We start from the raw sequence: 20,317 nt of genomic DNA on the forward strand, positions 1-20,317 counted from the left end.
AGAAATTGGTGAGAAATTTTTGCATATCTTTTTTGTTCCCGAGGTATAGCAATTTTAAGTCTTCAAATTATCACCCTGTATATCTGACTGACAAAATATAAACAGATGAATGCATCTAAGACATCTCTATTTTATTCCAAGGCAATTTTTTTTTAACGAACACCTTTTGTTATTAACTGCCGCACTCAGCACGATACCGGCTGGCAGCCCGCAGTGACCTCACATCTCAAACGAACATTGCGAGGCCTCGCAAGTGACAATTGCACTTCGATTGCAGATACACAGCCGGAAGTCCGGTCAACAACCATTTCCCCGCGACCTGTAAAATCTTACGCATATATATCAGTTTCCAACAGTTAAATATATATATACACCGAATTTGTATTTGACTTCCCAATTAAAAATACAAAAGTCGAAAAACTTGGTTTTATAATCACACTCGTCACAAGGCGTAAAACGGGACACAGAAATAAAACTCAAACTTAACGTTTACATTACGTTTATTACGATACAGACATGGCTTATGCAAACAATTAAGATAAGCCCTTTTCGAAATCAACTCAAATTTGATTTTAAAATTGGCTATCAATCTGATACTACACGGTAAAATAAAACGCTAAAGTTAATGATATAGTACATGACATTACTTCCTTGCACGATCGAACAACTAGGGATTCTAAACTTTTAATTTAGTAATGCCCAGTAAAAAATCATCTTTACACAGGGTGTAACATCTCCTTGTCAGATCAATTATTATTGCACTGACATATAACATTCGTTGAATAAAAAAATACATTTAAATTTTCTTTCATCAAACGCATGTTATAATAACATATTTTAAACGTGCTTACCCTGTACCATATTTACTTCCCTCAGCTTATAAAAAAACTGCAACGATTATACAATAAATGGTTGAAATTTAATAAAAACATACCTATAATATAGGAAATAAACGTTAATACTCAAATGAATGGAAACTCGAATAATTGTCAAAATGAAAGACTTTTAGCAACGGTATAAATATGGTATGATTTGCAGTAAAACTGTATGTTCGTGTATCACAGTAAATTTGATTTAAAATCGTATTTGAACGCCAAAAGGAGCCCTATTCACCTCGTTATTTCTAACAGTTTTACTCGATATGCAAAAGTTGTGGAACGAACGATATGAACCGTCGTTCAAAAATATCAAACATTTTTTATTTTTTATTTCCATCTTCATGCCATTATTTCGAATAAACACGAGATGTGTGGGCTTACAACGTCGAGTTTTTCCAGCTCGTCCGTCATTGACACAGATTTAATTCATTATTTCTGCAGGTATTTCCCCATTTAATAACGAATAATAAACAGGGTTCATAGAGACCTATAGTAGCTTGCCCCGTGCTCCGAAAGTGGTGAAAAGAATACGGAGACCAGGGAAAAATACAGGGTGAATTCAAAAATGGGAACTGCTTCTACAATTGTAGTGAGAAACTTTAAAAAATAAAGATTTGTTTTCCTTTTGCTCGTTTCCGAAATATATAAAAACTAAAATTTATCAATTTTTGCGAAACTTAGGAAATATCTGAAGAAAATGTTGTAGGTCTACCGGTACACGCGAATCGGCATGCTGTTTATTATTTAAGCAAAATTGCAATGCACTGTATTTTTCGTGAAATAAAAATATATATTATTTTTCCATAATCCTAGAACAAAGAATCTAAAACATTATTTTTATTTTCTGGAAAAGTAGAGCAGCGCACAATTTTTCCATCAAAAATACTAAATGTGTTTACACTTGCGCCACTGACGAACTTATTATTATTTCAGACGTACCGAATGAAATTTGAAAAATGCGCTTTTATTAAAGACCTATGTGCTAGTAGGACTTCCCCAAGTTTAGAATCACGCGGTATTGTATTTTCCCAAAAAATTTTGTTCTGCAGCTGAAACTGCGACCACTACCAATAAATAGGTTCTGTTGAGTGTGGATGCTGCCCCATTCATTCTTCTTTTCCACGGTTTACCCGTTGAGTAATGTTGTAAAAACGAGGTGAAGAAGGCCCTTAAGCAATAAGAATCTATTTAGTATTGTTGAAACCAGTTCCTTAGTATCGTCGTAGGAAATTGACCATGTAGCTGCCATTTACCTGACTCAATAACACTTAAACTCAACAATTCCAAATACCAAAAGGAGTATTTTGATCTCGTTGCTTCTGCTACATATTTGATTTATTGCTTCAATAGTATAATGTAAATATATTGCTTGCAAATAACATGAGAATTAACATACATCTAAAAATATCTCTTAACAATAATTCTGAAGAAAATATAAAAAAAGAAAATAATTGTCAACTCTGGTTTAAAAAATTGCAACGATCGATATAAACTTTTAAAGACTCAAATTTAATGTGCCGCTTAATTAACTACAAAAGCCCCAGTTCTAATGATATGTGATGACATGTATAAAAATCTTAATTTAAATGGCAGTTCCAAGGTGATCTTTAAACGAAAGATCACCATCAAAAAGCCAGGTTTTCAGTAATTTCATTCAAAATACTTCCGAAAGGCACCATAAGAAATAGTCTTCAATAAACTGTTTCAAAAACATTTTCGGTAAATATAAATTTGCATATATTATATACAAGTATAATTATTATTACTAAGGCACCATAATGGATGGATTTGTTTTGTTATGAGCATCATGTTTTCGTGTTAACACTCGATTAACAGAAACAGCATAGAAACCTGCAACCAGGCAACTCTTAAATCCCGAGTTGTTAGTGCAACTACCAAAGATGTATATTTCATTACCACCCGTCAGTAAAACGGGACCTGAAGTGAGGCATTTGGGTAGAACATCTTTGCTTCCCAAAAGCTTCAACACCTAGATTAAGGCACTAAAGCTTAAACATTCAATGGAAAATTACATCTCAATAGAAATATACAAAAAAGTTGCATAATGCTTTGTGTGCCTCTTGAAAACTTACATTGCTTTGTTTCCTCAAAGCAAAATGGCGCTCCCTTGAAACAGACTGACATAAAGCTCCACTTAAATAACAAATAAATAAATTGCATAACTTAAACGCTAGCGTAGTATAATCGACGTACTGATTCTTAAAAAATATTAGCGAATACTTACCTAGGAGACAGATTGCAATTACTGAAATATGTAGTCTAAATATAGTGTTACATCATTCGATACATCTTCGTTTGAAACAGAAACATTGAGAAACAATCAGTACGTCTTAAATCGCATGTAGCATCGTCTTCTTGCACATATGCAATCCCTAAGTCGGTTTTAAATCAATATCTGTAGCAAGGTTCTACTATATCGACAAAAAGGGGAAATCCTCGTAAATGCAATTTGAAGTGATACTGGGAACCAAATCGTCAGTTGAATCGATGTTGTCGCTTATGGCAGATATGTCTGGGGTGTCAAGGGCGTGGCTGTCACTACTTACATCGATGTTGTCTTCCATGTTTGACAAGTAGTCCTCTGGGGTATGCGGCATTGAATAGCTGGTGCCCATACCTAAATTAAGAAAAAAGTTATGTATTGTTTGTTTTTAAACGAAATAATTATTAATTCAAAATGAGCCGTAAATTTTTCAGTAAAACAAACCAGCCATACAACATCTAAGATCTACCTATCACCTAAAGATATCTACATGGGGTGTTCAACAGATACACAATATGTTAAAGCTAACTGCCCGCATTTTCGTGCCGAGTTAACATATCTTTTAGAATTGGCGCAATTCCAAATATAAAAAGATTTTCGAGAAAAAAAAGCAGAAAATTCAGATTTAGGAAGTTAAATTCAGTATTGGCACAAAGGTATTGGGAATATTAATGTGTTATATTTTTGATCTGAGGCCCATAAATTCTAGAAATATCGAGGGCCAAAGCCTAGAAAAATTAGAGATTATTCGAAATTAGCAGGAAATGTTGGGGTAAATGAAAAATAAATTTATATAACAGTTCTTGGATGATCAAAAATTGGACTTGCACCCCTTAATGTCCTGAAGTTGAAATAACCGTTAGTTTAAATTAAAAAAGTGTTTTTAGTTGTTATTTTTTAATAATCAACGGCGAATAAACGTATAGAAAACCACGACAAAAAGGTGTAGTTCTTGCATCTGTCTAAAGTTAGCCCTTTTTAGGAATATGTATCTTTGAAAACTATCTAGCTGTGTATCAACAACAATTTTTTTTATATAGTTGAAAAAATGTGATTTAAAAATGAGTATTCCTAAATAAATTAACTGCAAAATGACCTGATTTAACACTCTTGATTATTTTCTAAAATCTGCATCAAAAACATTGTTCGTGAATTTTCTTCGTAGCATATACCAAAAATATTTCAATAGACGTTAAAACTAATATTTTCTCGAAAATTCGTCAATAAATGAAGGTAACCCTCTTTAACTTCCCTATTTAAGACTTGTCGATTTTTGGAAACCTACATCCAGAACAGTATTTACGGAAAATTTCAAAAAACCGAATTTAAAATAACCTTATTACTGAACTGTCCCCGAGACCTGCATAAGCTCCAAATTTAAAATGCATGGATTCTCAAAAAATGTATTTAAGACTTGATCGTCCGTATTATTATAACACTTATGAACGTTTCGGTGGTTTGTTTCCATTTTTCGCTTGGCAAACTTTTAAAAGATTGTTGCAAGATTTCGTCAGGCAGTTCTGAATTCAAAAACCAATACAGCCGCTACCTGATGAAGGTGCAAACCGCCAAAACGATGGCAAGTGATAAATTTGTGTTGACAATAAAAATGAGTCTGAATTCCGTAACATGGCAGATTGACGTTTAAAGTGTAAAGTGACCATATCGTCACGTCAAAAAAAATATGAACCTTGAGAGAACCTGATTAACAAAATGTCAATGAAATGACTTTCAAGAGAACTTTTTAATTAATAATCGTTGATATCAAGGCGCCAAGCAAACATTCTTACCTAAACCACTGTCCCCAGACTCCTGACGAGAATGGTCAGTCAAGCCGGACAAAAAAGGATCCATAACTGTTAATTCTGTAGACGACGACCTAAGCATGATTTCCTGCTGCCTTCTAATTTCTTGTTGCCTCTGTTTTAACCGTTCCCGTTCCAGCTGCAGTTGCTGCAGTCGGATTTGCTGAGCTTTTTGAGGGGAGGAGGTTGCAGCCGCCCAAGAGGGCTGCACTAAAGTGCTGCTGGCAGATCTTTGTTGTAAATGTTGAGCTAGAATATTAAATATAGATATAGATTCTAGTTTCAATGAGAAAGAGCGACGCGCGTGAAACTTACGGATTCTAGGATCAAACCAGGACGTGGTCCGTGTGTGATGGTTTATGAAGTAAATTTCTCCTTCTGGAGTTTGAGCTTGCTCCCATCCCTCAGGCAAAGGTCCCAAGTCTACGTCATTATTTACTTTGGCATCTGGAAATTATTTTTTGAGATTTCTTTTGAAATTAAGACAAAGTAGGACGAAGTGCATTAACATTAAGTAGCTCCTACTTCGACACATCAGAGACCAGTTAAGGAAATGTTTGCAAATCTAATGACACAACTTGGCATCAGCCTCTTGTCGGAATATTATGTCACACACCCACCACGTTAGGCCGTTAAGTTTCATACTTTTGTATGATTCCATACTCACTTGTTGAAGTCGGTGAGGTATGGGGGTGCGACACCAGATGTTCCTGGCTCTGATGTTGAGTGGCTGCCAGGGTCTTCCTGGGATCCTCCCACGTAGTGGTTCTCGTGGTGTGACTGCAAATCAATGAGAAATATCATTATTTCTGAAAATTCTACCCTGCCTAATAGACTCTAAAACCGGATGGGAGATCTGAATGTGGCAACGGTTTTTGCTCGGGCGCACCACTTCGTATATGACGACTTCGTAGAAAGCTGCGAAACCAGGTATAAATCTAAATGGCTTTTACCCATATTTCCTGGTACTGCTTCGAGACGTCCTTCTCACTGAAGCAAGAACGAAATTTCGCATACGCCGAGGTTTGAAGAAGGAAAGGTAACCTAATCTTGAAATTATTATACGAGGAAGGTCAAAACAGGAAACCTCAGTGTAGACGGGGGATTACCATTTTTAAGACAACCGTATAAAAGCCGTTTTATTTCTTATAAAACAATAGATCCTTTAAAGGCCAACAAGGATTGGGCTCTTACATGCGGAAGTAATGTGTACGACACAACTGCACATTAGCCATGGGATGTAATGAACTAGCGGATTTGACTTAGAATGGCAGTCTACCAAAAGCTGTAGTCGTAAGGTGTAGCAGTGCTGCTAATTGAGCAAACTTTTGCGAAATTTTACTACGTCGAAAAGTAATATTAGTTCGCTAATTAAATTACATTCCAAAAATACTTGGTAACCGAGTTATAGGGTGTCGGAGATTCGGATTTTTTCATTGTCGTTCCATAGCTCCTTCGCTTTTCGAGATATTAACGCCATCTTGGTAATTTTGGAAATTACCCTTTTCGTCGCGGCGTTGCGCAAATGCGAGTTTTTACAACACAACTTAATTTCTGTAATTTTTAAAGTACTTTAAAGAAGTACCGTCCTGACCGTGTAATTTTAGATGCGAATTTCTCTAAATTCTGTGGTTTTTCCTCTTTTTTTTGTTGCAAATTTTCACGCTCAACGTTAAATATCTTGACAAAATTTTAAAACTGCCTTGCCAAAACTTCCAACTCTGGACCACCCTATAGGCATACTTCAATTAATTTAAAAATGAAAATATTTACGCATGTAGGTTTGTTGTATATACTTAGGTTTATTATTAGCACGAAATGTCGAAATGGTGGGTGGAAGGAAAACGGGTAAAGACCAGAATAAAGTGAAGTGTTTTAATTATTAAATGCACATTTTTAGGGGATTTTATAACGACTATATGCAGCTTTAATGAGTAATTTAACATTAACGCCGATAAAGTACGTGACACGGACAACTAATGGAACAATCGTCGCCGAAACGATACCGGCGCATAAGGCAAAGATCTGCTAGAAGTTTTTGAAGCTGCTCGTCAAAACCAGTAAAAATTAGCCTAAACGACAATTTAGACTGAAAATCGCGCAAATATTTAGATGCAAACTGCTAAGTTTATGTTCCTCAAATAGTTCAAAGGAGCCTTGAAGTTATGTTCGGGAAGAAAGATAACTTGGGGAAACTTGACAAACATATAACATGCTTATACATGTATAGACTGAAACTATTGTTTCAAATTAGCTTGAAAGTAGACTTACTTGAAATAGTTCGTCTTGTATTTCGTAAGTATTATTTAAAACCCAGCCTATTACTGGGAGCGGTGTATAAACTTATCGCGGTTATTTCGTCTTTGTTCAGCGCACATAACCAGTATCCAACAGTACTGCGGAGAATGCAAAACGCATTCTGCTATTTTACAATCGAATAACCAGTTTTCCTTATTCTATGAAATCTAAAAAGGAAGAAAATCAGTCTGCTCTAGTTCTAGTTCTATACTCTTGCGGTATCGCCTAAATGCGATTTTTTTCTGAGCGTACATGTTGCAAAATCTCAAATGGAGGCTGGAGGTGAAAATAATCCGAGTTTTGGCAGTTAGGCCTTCCAATTCGTACACGCAGAGCCCGGCAATTAGACGACTCGTCTGGGTATTTATAGAATTTAAAATTCTAGGCGCCGAAGTCTCGGACATCGAACCTTTTAATCTGCGCTCAAAATAGTGGAAATGCTACTGTTGTGCCTTTTGTAACTTCTTCTGAGTACGACACTTTCTAATCGCACACCACTATCTCGCTTTAAATAATAACAGATCACTTGTGGCGATAAACAATATTCAGCACATAAAATTAGTCATTGCAAAATTAACCTTGATTTCCAAGGAACTCTCCTACTTGCCAGAGATTTTGAAGTTAGCGTCACCGATATTCGGCAGACGCCTTTCGGTTTCTATTAGTCATGCCTAGATGATCTCTGTTAATGGCTTTTTCTATATTATTCGCAGTCCTAAAATTAGATGTTAATTACGACGATATATATACGTACGTTGTTACTTATGTACACGAGAAGTTTTACTTTCAAATGCGGATACTTTTAACGATCAAAATTCAACGTAATTGCGGATTCTCAATGTACGTTCAACCAACCCCTCGAAGACTCAACATCCTTTCGGTGCTACCTGGATAGTCCGGACGGGCCGCTCAGTAAATGGCAACTCCGCAACGTTCTTTCGCCAAAAGGACGTCGACGACGCGGTTGGTGAACCTACCAGTGCGGCAGAGACGATCAAATATGTCCATTACTCTCTGGGCGTCAGTGCAAAGTTGCCCGACTTCCAAAAATCATGAGGAACAACGAAGATTCCTGATGAGAGAGTTTGTTTTGGCCTTCCTAAGGATAACAACATTCGACGATGAAGTTTGAGGCTTTCGCAAAGCGTCGCAGTAGATTTTAAGAGGAATTGAGACTTTCTTCTGCTAGAAGAAAACATAGATGTAATAGGTGTACAGGAAGAAACTGAGCAATGAAGTTATATGCAATAAAAAACATACTTAGGCACGTTCAATTCGCCTGCAATTGTAAGCAGGTGTTGTTTATTTATGACTTTTTATATGATAAAAGCTTCAGTTGCTTAGGAGCTGTAATTCAGTGCACAAAGCGTAGATAGAGACATGGATATTTTCAAGCAATATTTCAGAATATCAATCTTGTTCTATTTTAAACTGAAAAAAATGCTGCTGAAGCAACAGAAATGGTTAATTCGGCTTGGGGAGATAATTCTGTTGGTGCTTCAACTGTTAGGAGATGGTTCAAGAAGTTTCGTGAGGAAAATTTTTGTCTTGAGGACGATCCACCTGCGGGTGTCGAAAAAAAGTTTCAAGACGAAGAACTGCAAACTTTACCGGATGAAAATCCACGCCAAACTGAAAAACAGCTTGCAGAGCAGTTAGGAGTAACTCAACGAGCAGTTTCAGTTCGATTGCATGGAATGGGAAAAATTCAGAAAGCAGGAAAATGGGTTCCTCATGAGCTAACCGAAGACAATAAAAATCGAAGAGTTGACATCTGCACGAACTTGCTTTCTCGGTATAAAAGAAAGAATTTTCTGCATAATATTATTACGGGAGATGAAAAGTGTATTTTCTAAGGGCAGAAAAACATGGGTTGACCCAGGCCAGCCATCCACATCAGTTGCAAAACCAAATATTCATGCCAAAAAAATCTTACTGTGTGTCTGGTGGGATTGTAAAGGAGTCGTTTACTATGAGCTTCTGGAACCCGGTCAAACTGTTACGGCTGACCGTTATCAGGCCCAAATGATCAAATTAAGCCATGCTCTGGAGGAAAAAAGACCATTTACGGGCCAAGGAAGTCGGAAAGTGATATTGCTGCATGATAATGCTTGTCCGCATACAGGCTAAACCGACCCAGGAACTCATCTCCTCGTTAGGCTGGGAAATACTCCAGCACGCGGCGTATTCTCCAGACTTGGCTCCTTCCGACTACCACTTGTTCAGATCCATGCAGTCTCATTTAGCTGACCAACGATTCTTTAACGTTGAAGATATTCGAAAATGGCTCGATAACTATTTTTCGTCGAAACCACTAAGCTTCCATCACGAGGGCATCCATCATCTACCCAGTAAATGGCAAAAGACCATGGACAGTTATGGAAATTATTTTGATTACTAATATTTTCGATAACTATGTTTTTAATGAAGCTTAATTTCACCAAAAAATGCTCTTTTTGTACACCTATTAGATTTTTAATTTTGACTTTAGTACAACGTACAATTACGTAACGGGTCCTTGGCATACCATTGCATCGGGAATGTAAAAATCTTTCAAATTATGAGATAAATTTTCAAGGTCGACACAAAAAGACACGTCGATGTTGATGGAAGGCTTTACTCGGTTATTAGAGGTAGGTGGTGCAGAGTGCAAGTTGCAGAATTGAAAATTGATTTTCAAAAATATGTTTCTTCCCGTTTTTTCTTGCTAGACCGATAACTGTTATTTATTTCCTCGTTCTTCAAAAAACGTGTCGAAATGCAAATCGGGTCACGGCCATTCCTTCGCCGCGCCACTATTTAACAAACCCGTATTAATTAGCTAAAATAATAAGACCGAGTTCTACATGTTCCCTTGTATTAGAAAGTTATGGGAGAGCATTACACATACATTAAAACCAGATCAGAGCTGCCATGTAGGCGTGTAATTTGTTTATGGAATAGAAATTACATAAGGCTTTAGCAGCTCGAATGTCCGAGTGGTTGATAATCGCACTGCAGTGTTAACTAACCTGAACTAATGATTATGAACTGAAAAAAAATTAAACAGAACTTCCGTTTACGTTAAGAAAACCCGCAAATCCTTGACCGATCCATTTAAATACCGAATTAAATAATATTGTTCTACATCGGTAAATAATAGGTTCTTGCTCCTAGACCATAGAAGTCAACGTTCTTTGCTCTAGGATTAACAAATAAAATAGAGCCCCTGGTACTTATTATGATAACTCATGTAAATAAAAAATTTCATTAATCACTGTGTCTTTACAAAGGTTAAAGTCTTTTGGATGCGACTAAATGTGCTCGCCCGCACACTATTAGACCTTATTAATTATATATTAGATACAGTGGGCTTCTTGAGTGGCGCAAAACGTGTTTTGTTGAAACTTCGATCATAATAAGGAACAAGAAAACACTTGAAGTATTTAATCCCTCACAGATTACAGAGCCTCGTAAAAAAAGCAAAGTTAGCATTATAATCTACTATCTTATCTGCTCAAGCTCAATGTCAAATTAATTTTCACCTTTTCATACGTGAGAACGCTCGATTAATAGAAATTCCATCATGGTAACATCAACATCGACCAACGGTACAAAATAATTTGAATCTAAACATGCAAGCAAAAGCATAGTCAATTTTAGTAGAAGGCAGGTATTATCGAAGGTAGTAGATACCTCATTTTGCGTTGAGTATTAGCACAAAAATTTGGTACCTTTTAAGCAGCCATTGCATTATTTCATCGTAACTGGTGATAAGGATTTGATTGTTCTATTTTAATTCTTACTAAGTGGCAATAGAGCACATGTTTATTCTGAGATATGGAACATAATGGAAAACACGAATTCCACATATTTCAATTTCACATAAACATATCCAGATAACCTTTTTAAAGATACAATTCAATCCTTCAAACCACTTATCTTCCTGGAAATAAACTGCATGTTTTCCCACTACCTACTTTAATGACAAAAAGTTCAATGCTTTGCGTTATAGGACTGAACATAAAGCCAAAACATTCCCACGAAAGCACACTTGCTTGCATAAAATATTAAATTACTCCGCTAGTCAGGATTTCCTGTGCAATACGGTCTGTGGTACCTGCTTGATATGGTTAGGACCTACTTTAACCAGTATTATTTTTCTTTGGGGTGCAAATTTTCTAAATTAAGAGAAGTACCTTCATATACATTTATGCAGTGTGTATAAAATGATGATGTATAAAATGATAATGTATAAAATGATGATGTTTGAAATGAGGATTTCGGAAACGGTGATAGAGACACACTTAGTTAAATAGGAGAAACGTTGGGCATTCACGAGAGTAGTTTTACAATGGAAAAGGATCTAAAAATATTATTTTTGGTTTTTCAGTTATTTCCAAAAAATTTAAATGCTCGAAATTCATATTAATTTTTTCAAATGTTCATCAACATCTTCTGGTATTGCAAAAAGTTCCAACATTTTTCATCCGCATACATGTACGTACATGCTAAAGTGTCACGTTTTGTGTCGTAGTAAGGCAGTTGGAACACGGCACATGCGTAGAGATGTACACGCCGAAAGAATACAGACCATTAAAAAAGCCGTAGTCCTCTGGTCAGGCCTGGACAGGCGCACATGACACACCCTCTATAACTAAAACACTGAAAATTTCCAAACCGCTCAGTTAGCTATGTATGTATTCTTAATGTATTCTAAATAATTGCCTGAGGTAAATGACCATTAATTTCTGTATTTTTAAAGGATAACGTTAAACTTCTCGTGGATTGGACGATAAGTGACTGCTACTTCCCAAACTTTGTGAGATTCAACAAAATTTATTTAATCACAAAAACAGCAATATAATATAACACACGAATTACTTAAACAATGCTTTGAATTACTTAAAACACTTCCGCTCATACATATTAGAAATTTTCGAAACTCCATCTAATATATCGACAACTTCCCTATGAGGCACCACCTTCTTACAAACATATATATCTTTAAAACAGAACTGCAACGCTACCAATACTTCCAGAGCAATATCGAATCCTTTCCAATAGGTCAGTCATCCGTGAACTCCCTGTGGAATGTTGTCGTAAACTCCAATACCAATGGGCATCTCCAAAAGTAGTTATGGGATTGTATAGGTATCTTCGTTATTCTTAGACTTAGAGGGTTATAACTTCGTTTGGAGGGTGCTGATTTAAGAATAGTACACAAATGTGGAAACCTCAGTGTGACATTGCCAAATTGTGCAACTTTTCCCAAGGTTTGGGGAAATTGTATAAGTACCACTGGTTCTTTTCTCTGGATTTGGGAAAATTTGAAACTGACAATTTGGCCTTTGTAACATTAAATTTAATGTAAAACTGTAAAAAACGTATTTTTACATAGTTTTTCTGATAAACAAATTTGAAACTATCTAAAATTGCAACGCACTCGAAGGTGGACATCGTGTGGAGATCCAAACGTGATGTGAGCTGCTAGCGAAAATCTTATTTTTCTGTTTAAATTTTTCACTATTTAAAAATACACGCGCGAATGCGCCCCTAGTGTAAAAATCCGAACACAATGTGTTTGCCATATACCATGTACGTAGTGTAGTATGTAAGTTGGATGAAAGCAATTTTTTTCATGCACCTTGTGTAAAACAGAAACATAAACCTAAATTTATTTATGGCAAAAACACATATTTTGTATTATTTAATCAATTCCCTTCCTGCCCAGGGGCGTCCGTCCATCTGGATAAATGTATCCAATTCAATGGGCATGCTGTATGGCATTCCTCAGCATGTCTAATACTCTCACATATATATTTTTTAATTTAATTTTTTGCAAAAAAACAAAAGATACATTTGAAAAAAATCCAATTTGATCCGAACCAACATTTTTCATAGTTGAGGAAAAAAAATTTAACAAGAGATTTTAAAAATTCAAAGGTACCATCGAATTTCGAACCTTCACGTTGAGAAATAGATACCGTTTGCAGCGTTAAGCTGCTACTTGCTTGTCTACTACTTTTAACGGTTTATAAGCAGCCATAAATACACACGAATACGCCCCGACATGGAATTTTTATCGACTTGAAACATTGCGAAAAGAGCTCGGAACTTACCGGTAAAGCTTGAAAAACGGTTGTAAGATTCCTAATTTTCGACCGTCATCCATTTGACTCGGCTCTCTGCCGCATTTTGGTAAGACCAGTGATCAAAGTTAAGTATTTGTGTAGGTATAATATACAGTGAATAGACCTTTGAAAATAACATTTTTCAAAAGTAGCATAAATGCGCGAATAAGCCAAGGGGGTCATAGTTAAGGTGATCACGCGCATCCCGATGATTTTCCAGTGTGTGACTTTTCATTATTTTTAAATAAAAACTCGATTTCTCAATGAAAACACGTATAGAGAAAACTAAAAAATTTGTAAGAACCTTGAATAAAATGCCTTGATAAAATTAATAAAAAGATTTCCATAACTTTAAGTTTCACGCGATCACTTTGCGTTGATTGTGTTTGGGGAAGTACACGAGGAAACAATCACAATCGAACCTTGAAAAACCCCTACGAAATGTCTCTTTTTGCCCTTCTTCGAGCCCTACGCGACCACGGAGAATGCGAATTTCTATGGACCCCAGTGACTCACGACGGACGAAAACGGGCGCTTAAAATTAGGTCGATTTTCACGACGAAATTTTCAACCCCGATTTACTACAGCCTTTAAACGGATACCTTCGGGCAACTAATAAAGACACCGAAATTGGGCCTTTTCGATGTCACCCGTACGATGCTCTTTCTGATGCCCCCCCCCCCGGGAGGTCGCAAAGTTAAGCAAAAATTAAAAATTTAAATACATGCACGATTTTAAAGAATTTGGACGGTGGAAACCAATTAAAAGTCATTTTTTTAATCGTCCTGCAATTACTCAATTATTTTTCATTCAAAATCCATTAGTGTGGCTCTCTTTACTTTCGAATTATTAACTTTTGAAGTAGGAAGGAATTTGCGAAAATCGAAGTAAAAATTTTAAATTTTAATATTTGCTCACGATTAACAAAAACTACGACGTTGTTGTTAGAGCTCCATTTAAACTCAATTTTTTGTTCTAAATCGTTATCTGATTCTTTAATTTTCAAACGACCTAAACCTATGTTTTGCATGACCTTCCCCTGTGAGCTGAGCTATTTCTAATTTCTATTTCTTATGCTGATTATTCTAGAAATTGGATTGAAAAGTAATACCCAAAATCACAGGTCACTGTACCACCAACCTCCCATCCAGTCCACTTACACCACCAATTATAATATACTCCCTAGTGGTATTAAGTGCATCAAAATATGCACATTTTTGCAAAATTACTAGATGGACGGCGTTATACATATCTTGAACAAATGCCAAATTTTCATTTTGTCAATATTTGCCACAATAATTAATAATAGATAAAATATGTTTTAAAACGGCATAAAGTAAACCTAAAAATAGTACTATGTCAACTTTCCTCATCTTCTATCACCTTGAATCACCTCGATTTGGGATCAATCATAGTTTTTTCATCTATTATCTTTTGGCATATCAATTTCCCATTCCCAAAAATAAAATCTTAATTGATCCTTCATTGAAGTCTTCATCAAGTATTCAAAATAACTACTTAAAATAAAAATATTAACAGCAGTTCAAGTTTCTGTCTGCGCATGATGTAAACTACCTGAGTGGTATGTTGTAATGTCCCTACAGAGCTGTACTGGTATTATTTCAAAATGGGCATTCACAATGCTTTTTATATGGTAGGTGGATCTACTCGACGATGTAAAATGTAATTAGTGAGTTTTAGAGTTAAGAGCCAAGTTAGGGTTTATTTAACTTTCTAAATCAGAATTACTCATTTTTAATTCTTGATTCGTTATTGATAAGGCCATTTATGCAACTTCCTACTTCTTAAGAATGCCATAAAGACGACTGGCTAATTGATAGGTTTCCCACAATTATTTTTCTGGAAACTGTTTTTTCAATCCATTAATTAGGTATAATATACATCCTTCCAAACAACGGCTACAAGTATTTTATGTTTATTAGACCTAAAATATCAGTTCTCCTCCACTCTCTGTGCCTATGTTAAGAACTATTCACTAAATTGCTAAATCCTAATAGTCAAAAGTGGGAAACTAAGGATTATGCATTAGCAACGAAAATTAGGAATTGGGGTGTTGAATAAGCAGTCATTAATAATTCAGAATAAGGGAGTTAGATACACCCTGCCTTAATCACAACAAATGCCCATTACCTTTTAAATCTATGTTATGAATAATTCAGAAAAGTTAAGCTAAAAATAATGTATTAAAACAGGTGCTTATGGGTCAGAAAGAGACTAGTCAGAATGCCAAGGACCCTCCTGGACAATAAAATTAAAATAAAAATACAACATAAAGTTATATTTCCATAAGTTACATTGTTTTCTTATGACTAACAAAACTGATACAAAAATAAAAAATTACACGAAAAACTGAGAGCTAAAGTTTGTTCAGGTTAAAAAAGGCATTAGTCACAATAAGCCAAATCCGGTCCTGTGGCATAACAATCTGACCCATGAAAACCTGTTGTCAACAACAGGTACTTCTACAGGTACTCACTCTAAATAATAGATTTGCCCCTCAGGGGTACGAGCCTGTTCCCAACCGGGGGGCAAGGGGGTCGTGTCTTCAGATTTACTGGCTACGTCATAGGACCTTTGTTTTATGTGGTGATGTGCAGGGGGCTGCTGTTGCCCCACAGCGTAGGTCTGCTGCAGGGAGGCGGGGGAGCTATGCGCCCTGTGATGGGCCGTCTGTAAAGGCACGGAATTCACGGGTGTCGAGACGTCAAACGCAGAGTCCACGGAATTCTCGCGAGAATGATTTATAGATTTGGAACCAGTGGATGGAGGTGTGAAGAAGGAGTCAGGCAATTTCCTCATGCTCCATGGTACCTGGACAGGCCGCCTTGAGTCCGGTTTTAAGACACTGTCAAATAAGGCTTCTAAATCGGTCTCGGAGTCCTGATCCATTCGAAGGACTTGTTTGGCCTCGTCCTGATTCCGCGCCATGTTCACTGAATTGTCCCACAAATTCCGACCACCGACACCAACCAACAATTACCAACACTGATGGTTCGCACTATCAGTGTTGATCCCCGCAGTTCGGGGGCTCTAGAAACGACGCAACAGCCAAGTCCTACAATATTCCCGACCCCCCATAAAATAAACACGACTGGCACTCGGTCCTCCTTCAACCAGACTTGTTACCCGTCGCACTGCCTATACTGAATTAACTTCAACCAAGTCATAGCAGAGAAACAACTACTACGTCACTAATTTGACAGAGTACACGACCAACACCAACCAAAACCCAGGAGCGCAACCAGTTCTATGAATTTGTTCGCGTTGAAATGGCACTTGGATCATTTTTGATATATTCACTGTGATCAGGCGCAGTACTCGTCACTCGCATTTGCACCAATCAAATGGATCGTCTAACAATTTACTTCCCTACTGGAACACAGCCTAGCAGTGTCTAGGGAAATTCCTGCTTTATTTTACACCCGACACAGTGTCGTCAATACGCTCAAACAAATAGTACGGTTTGAATAGGTTTCTGCACGGTATAACTACTGGTCGATAGAGGGCACAACAAGACTTATTATGAAGTCAAAGGCTTTAACTGTTTCATTTTATCTACCTCCAACTTCCGAAGATTATCGTTTTTTAGCAAAAAAGTTCTAAACTTCGGTAGTAGCATAAGTCCATTAAAATTATCCATCATTTTAGCATAAAAGCGTTTTGAGTTAACTTCCCTTTAGCAAAGATCGGCTAGACAAAGAACGAGTATATATACATATATTCTATTCAATATTATGATTATAAACTATCTGATAACGTTCAAATATAATTTTCACTTAATGTTAATATATTTGATTGATATTTGTCGTACACCTATCGACAGCTAACAGACATTTATTGGTCCTTGCCGACATATCGCAATTAATTTTTGAGTGGTTACATTGTTTAAATGAACAGTTTAACATAGTAGGAAAATGTTCAACATTAAAACACTAATCTAATTAATAATATTGTACTTAGAATCCCAATTGAAAAAATTAACTGAGTTCATTTTTGATTGACTTTACACACATGAGCGTTAATTTAAAAAAGGCACAAGTAAAAATAAAAATTAGCGTTCCAAGTTTTTTCGAAAAAAAAGCTTTTTCAGCCTAATGTACACTCACCTATCAATAAAAAAAAATTAAAATCGACAATTATCCCTCTATTATAAAACAACAGGAATTAATAATAAATTAACTATAATTATTAGAAATACAAATTATACTAAAAACAAAATTCTGTTTAAAAATTACATATAAGACTTAATAAAAATGGCTGCCTTTTTATATTTTGACGTAAATTTCAAATATCAATCTAACCTTACACTTACTACTACTCTAAGAGTCACTCAAACTACACCAAAAATTGTTGCCTGCAACACTGAACATATCCCTACCTGCTGTGTTGGAGCAATTTGGTACCGCTTATTGAAGACGTGGAAACCAGATCGGTCTCGTTAAATTAGTTATTTTGTCGTGACTTTAATACCAGTATCGCCGTTTACTTGGTTACCTGAATACGGGTTAACAGTCTTCTAGTATTTTTAAACGTGAATTTAAATTAAGTTACTATAATGTCTAAACAATCCACTAAAGGCTTTACCAAGGAGGAAGAACTTCTGCTCCAAGACTTCAGCAGAAATGTGTCGACGAAGTCCTCAGCTCTATTTTATGGGAACGCGTTTATCGTTTCTGCCGTCCCCATATGGCTCTTTTGGAGAATACACATGATGGACATCTACTCGTCTCTGGTCCTATTTGTTGGAGTAACAGCTTTGTCAACCTACCTCCTTGCCATTGCTTATAGAAACACCAAATTTACCTTAAAACACAAAATTGCAGTTAAAAGAGAAGATGCCGTGACTCGGGAGCTTCTGAAAAAACTCTCTGATGACAAAAAGATGAGCAAAAAGGAAAAGGACGAGAGAATCTTGTGGCAAAAGAATGAGGTCGCTGATTTTGAGGCAACAACATATTCAATCTTCCACAATAATGCCCTGTTTTTAACTGTGGTCATTGTTGCTAGTTTCTATTTCCTCAGATCTTTTTCACCTGCAGTTAATTACACTTTGTCAATTGGAGCTGCTTCTGGATTGTTAGCTCTGCTCTCCACAGGATCCCAATAGGTTCATTACTAATTGATTGTTTTGGTTAGCAAAATTATGTTTATTCAATTTTCTTGCATTATTTTTTACATTCATGATAAAACATTTCCATGATTTGTTAATGTGTATTTATGATCATTATATTAACATTTGTAATACCTCAGTGTTTTATTGATTTTCTTGATGCATTATCGTATATGTTGGTAAAAATGCATTTTCATGACAAAATAGTTCATGAAAATATGGTTTGGTCTAAGGAAACAAACAAAACATATATGGTATATTAGCTTAGAATATTATAGTCACTTTATTCATTTATAACACAAACAGAAAATATCCACAATTGGAAAAATAAATAACAATGGAATCTGAACATATCTCAAACATTGAGAATTACAATATTGAAACTAAGCATTAATCCATCTCAGTGTCATGGTCCATTCTATAGGGCCCAGGACAGTTCTCCCTGAGATCCTCTATATCTATGCCAGTTATAACACAATAAAGACAATATAGATGTTTACTTCTCACATAGTCAATTATTGCAAACAAATTCTCTTCAGTTATATACTGTTCAAATTCATCATCTTCGTCACTACTGTCAGTGTCATCAGGACACTCCTTTTCTATCTTCCTGCGTTTCTTTATTGTTTCTTTAGTCCAAAAGAATTCTTCTACTGGATCTTTGACATTCTAAAACCATGGATTAAATAATTCAACCACCTATAAATAAATAATAATAATCTTTATTACATAACTTCAAGTATTACAAAGGTGGCAAGTACCACACATCAGTTTTTTTTTCTTACCACCTGTAATTATATTTATATACACTAAACTTTGCCCAATTGATATGGTTATATCTATACATATATTTTGCATACTGTAACTTAGAAGTCCAGCTGATCATCACTAAGAAAGCAGAAAACACAGTTTTTAAAAGAAAAGAGCTTAAGAATGTCTCAGAAATGGTTTGAAAATGATCTGAGAAACATACAAGAATCTACATTCAAATAACTTGGTTTTGTTTTAGAATATAGAAATATTATCTCAAAAGTTTATTGTACTTACACTTCTGAAATCCAGTTCTTCACACACTCTTTGGGCTTTAAAAAAATCTTTACGTATCTGAGCTAAATTCTTTCTCTCTTTATTGGCAAGTCGAAACTGAGTCTCATAATGTTTGAGATTTTTTATCTTCTGCTGCTGCCTCTTTGATAACACCTCCTTAATGTGAGATTCCCTGCCAATCCCTGAGGTTCCCTGTTTCAAAACAATATCAATTGGTTCCTTTATTCCAGGTCGAGATTTCCCCAGGCTCTCTCCTGACTTGAAACCCATTTTTTCCAACATGCGGAATCCCTTATTCTCATTTGATATTGCTGTGGAAAGGCCTATCTCTCTGTTTTCTTGTTCCATCTCATGCAAGGTTTTCTGACGTTTATTAGGGCCTTCTGCTTTCTTTTTAAACATATCATGCTTGCGCTTTTCCCTGTTCACCAATAAGCCAGGGCGTATATCGTCTTTGCTGAAGATGAATAGAAATTTAAACGCAAGAAAGGCGCAGTTCTAGGAACTTACCAATCAACTATGACTTTGAAAGACATATAATCATCCTCTGAATCAGACATGGTTTAATGGGAAGTGAAGCCCAGATAACAATATTCACTTCTGTGTTAATATTAATATTTAATTTAACCAAAAAGAGGGAACATTTGTTTTTTTTTAAGAAAACCTTTGATTTATGATTTACAAAACTTAAAATTGTACTTGTCAGAAGCAAAATCTGAAGTTTGGTTAGTTTTTCATTTGTCAATTATCCGCTTTTATTT

At 35.8% G+C, this 20,317-nt stretch overlaps 3 protein-coding genes across 4 annotated transcripts; 1 reads left to right on the top strand and 2 right to left on the bottom strand.

The window, feature by feature from the left end:
• Positions 1-482: 482 nt before the first annotated feature.
• On the bottom strand, positions 483-16,697 carry yki (Transcriptional coactivator yki). Of its 2 annotated transcripts, XM_066299494.1 has the most exons (5): positions 15,876-16,697; positions 5,635-5,747; positions 5,283-5,414; positions 4,953-5,216; positions 483-3,516 (listed from the first exon to the last, which is right to left on the bottom strand). In XM_066299494.1, the coding sequence occupies exons 1-5, from the start codon at positions 16,325-16,327 to the stop codon at positions 3,311-3,313; spliced, it is 1,167 nt and encodes a 388-aa protein (XP_066155591.1). In that variant the 5' UTR covers positions 16,328-16,697; the 3' UTR covers positions 483-3,310. The 2 variants fall into 2 exon arrangements, with proteins under 2 accessions (XP_066155591.1, XP_066155592.1); XM_066299495.1 differs by lacking the exon at positions 5,283-5,414 and having other exon boundaries at positions 15,876-16,688.
• Positions 16,698-17,770: 1,073 nt separating this feature from the next.
• LOC136348574 (translocon-associated protein subunit gamma) lies at positions 17,771-18,643 on the top strand. The gene has a single exon (XM_066299498.1). The coding sequence runs from the start codon at positions 17,955-17,957 to the stop codon at positions 18,504-18,506; it is 552 nt and encodes a 183-aa protein (XP_066155595.1). The 5' UTR covers positions 17,771-17,954; the 3' UTR covers positions 18,507-18,643.
• A 125-nt stretch (positions 18,644-18,768) lies between these two features.
• LOC136348573 (G patch domain-containing protein 11) lies at positions 18,769-20,280 on the bottom strand. The gene is made up of 3 exons (XM_066299497.1): positions 20,067-20,280; positions 19,557-20,013; positions 18,769-19,178 (listed from the first exon to the last, which is right to left on the bottom strand). The coding sequence occupies exons 1-3, from the start codon at positions 20,114-20,116 to the stop codon at positions 18,900-18,902; spliced, it is 786 nt and encodes a 261-aa protein (XP_066155594.1). The 5' UTR covers positions 20,117-20,280; the 3' UTR covers positions 18,769-18,899.
• Positions 20,281-20,317: the final 37 nt, after the last annotated feature.

This window comes from Euwallacea fornicatus, chromosome 33 (genome assembly GCF_040115645.1).
Source record: "Euwallacea fornicatus isolate EFF26 chromosome 33, ASM4011564v1, whole genome shotgun sequence".
Taxonomy (NCBI): Eukaryota; Metazoa; Arthropoda; class Insecta; order Coleoptera; family Curculionidae; genus Euwallacea; species Euwallacea fornicatus.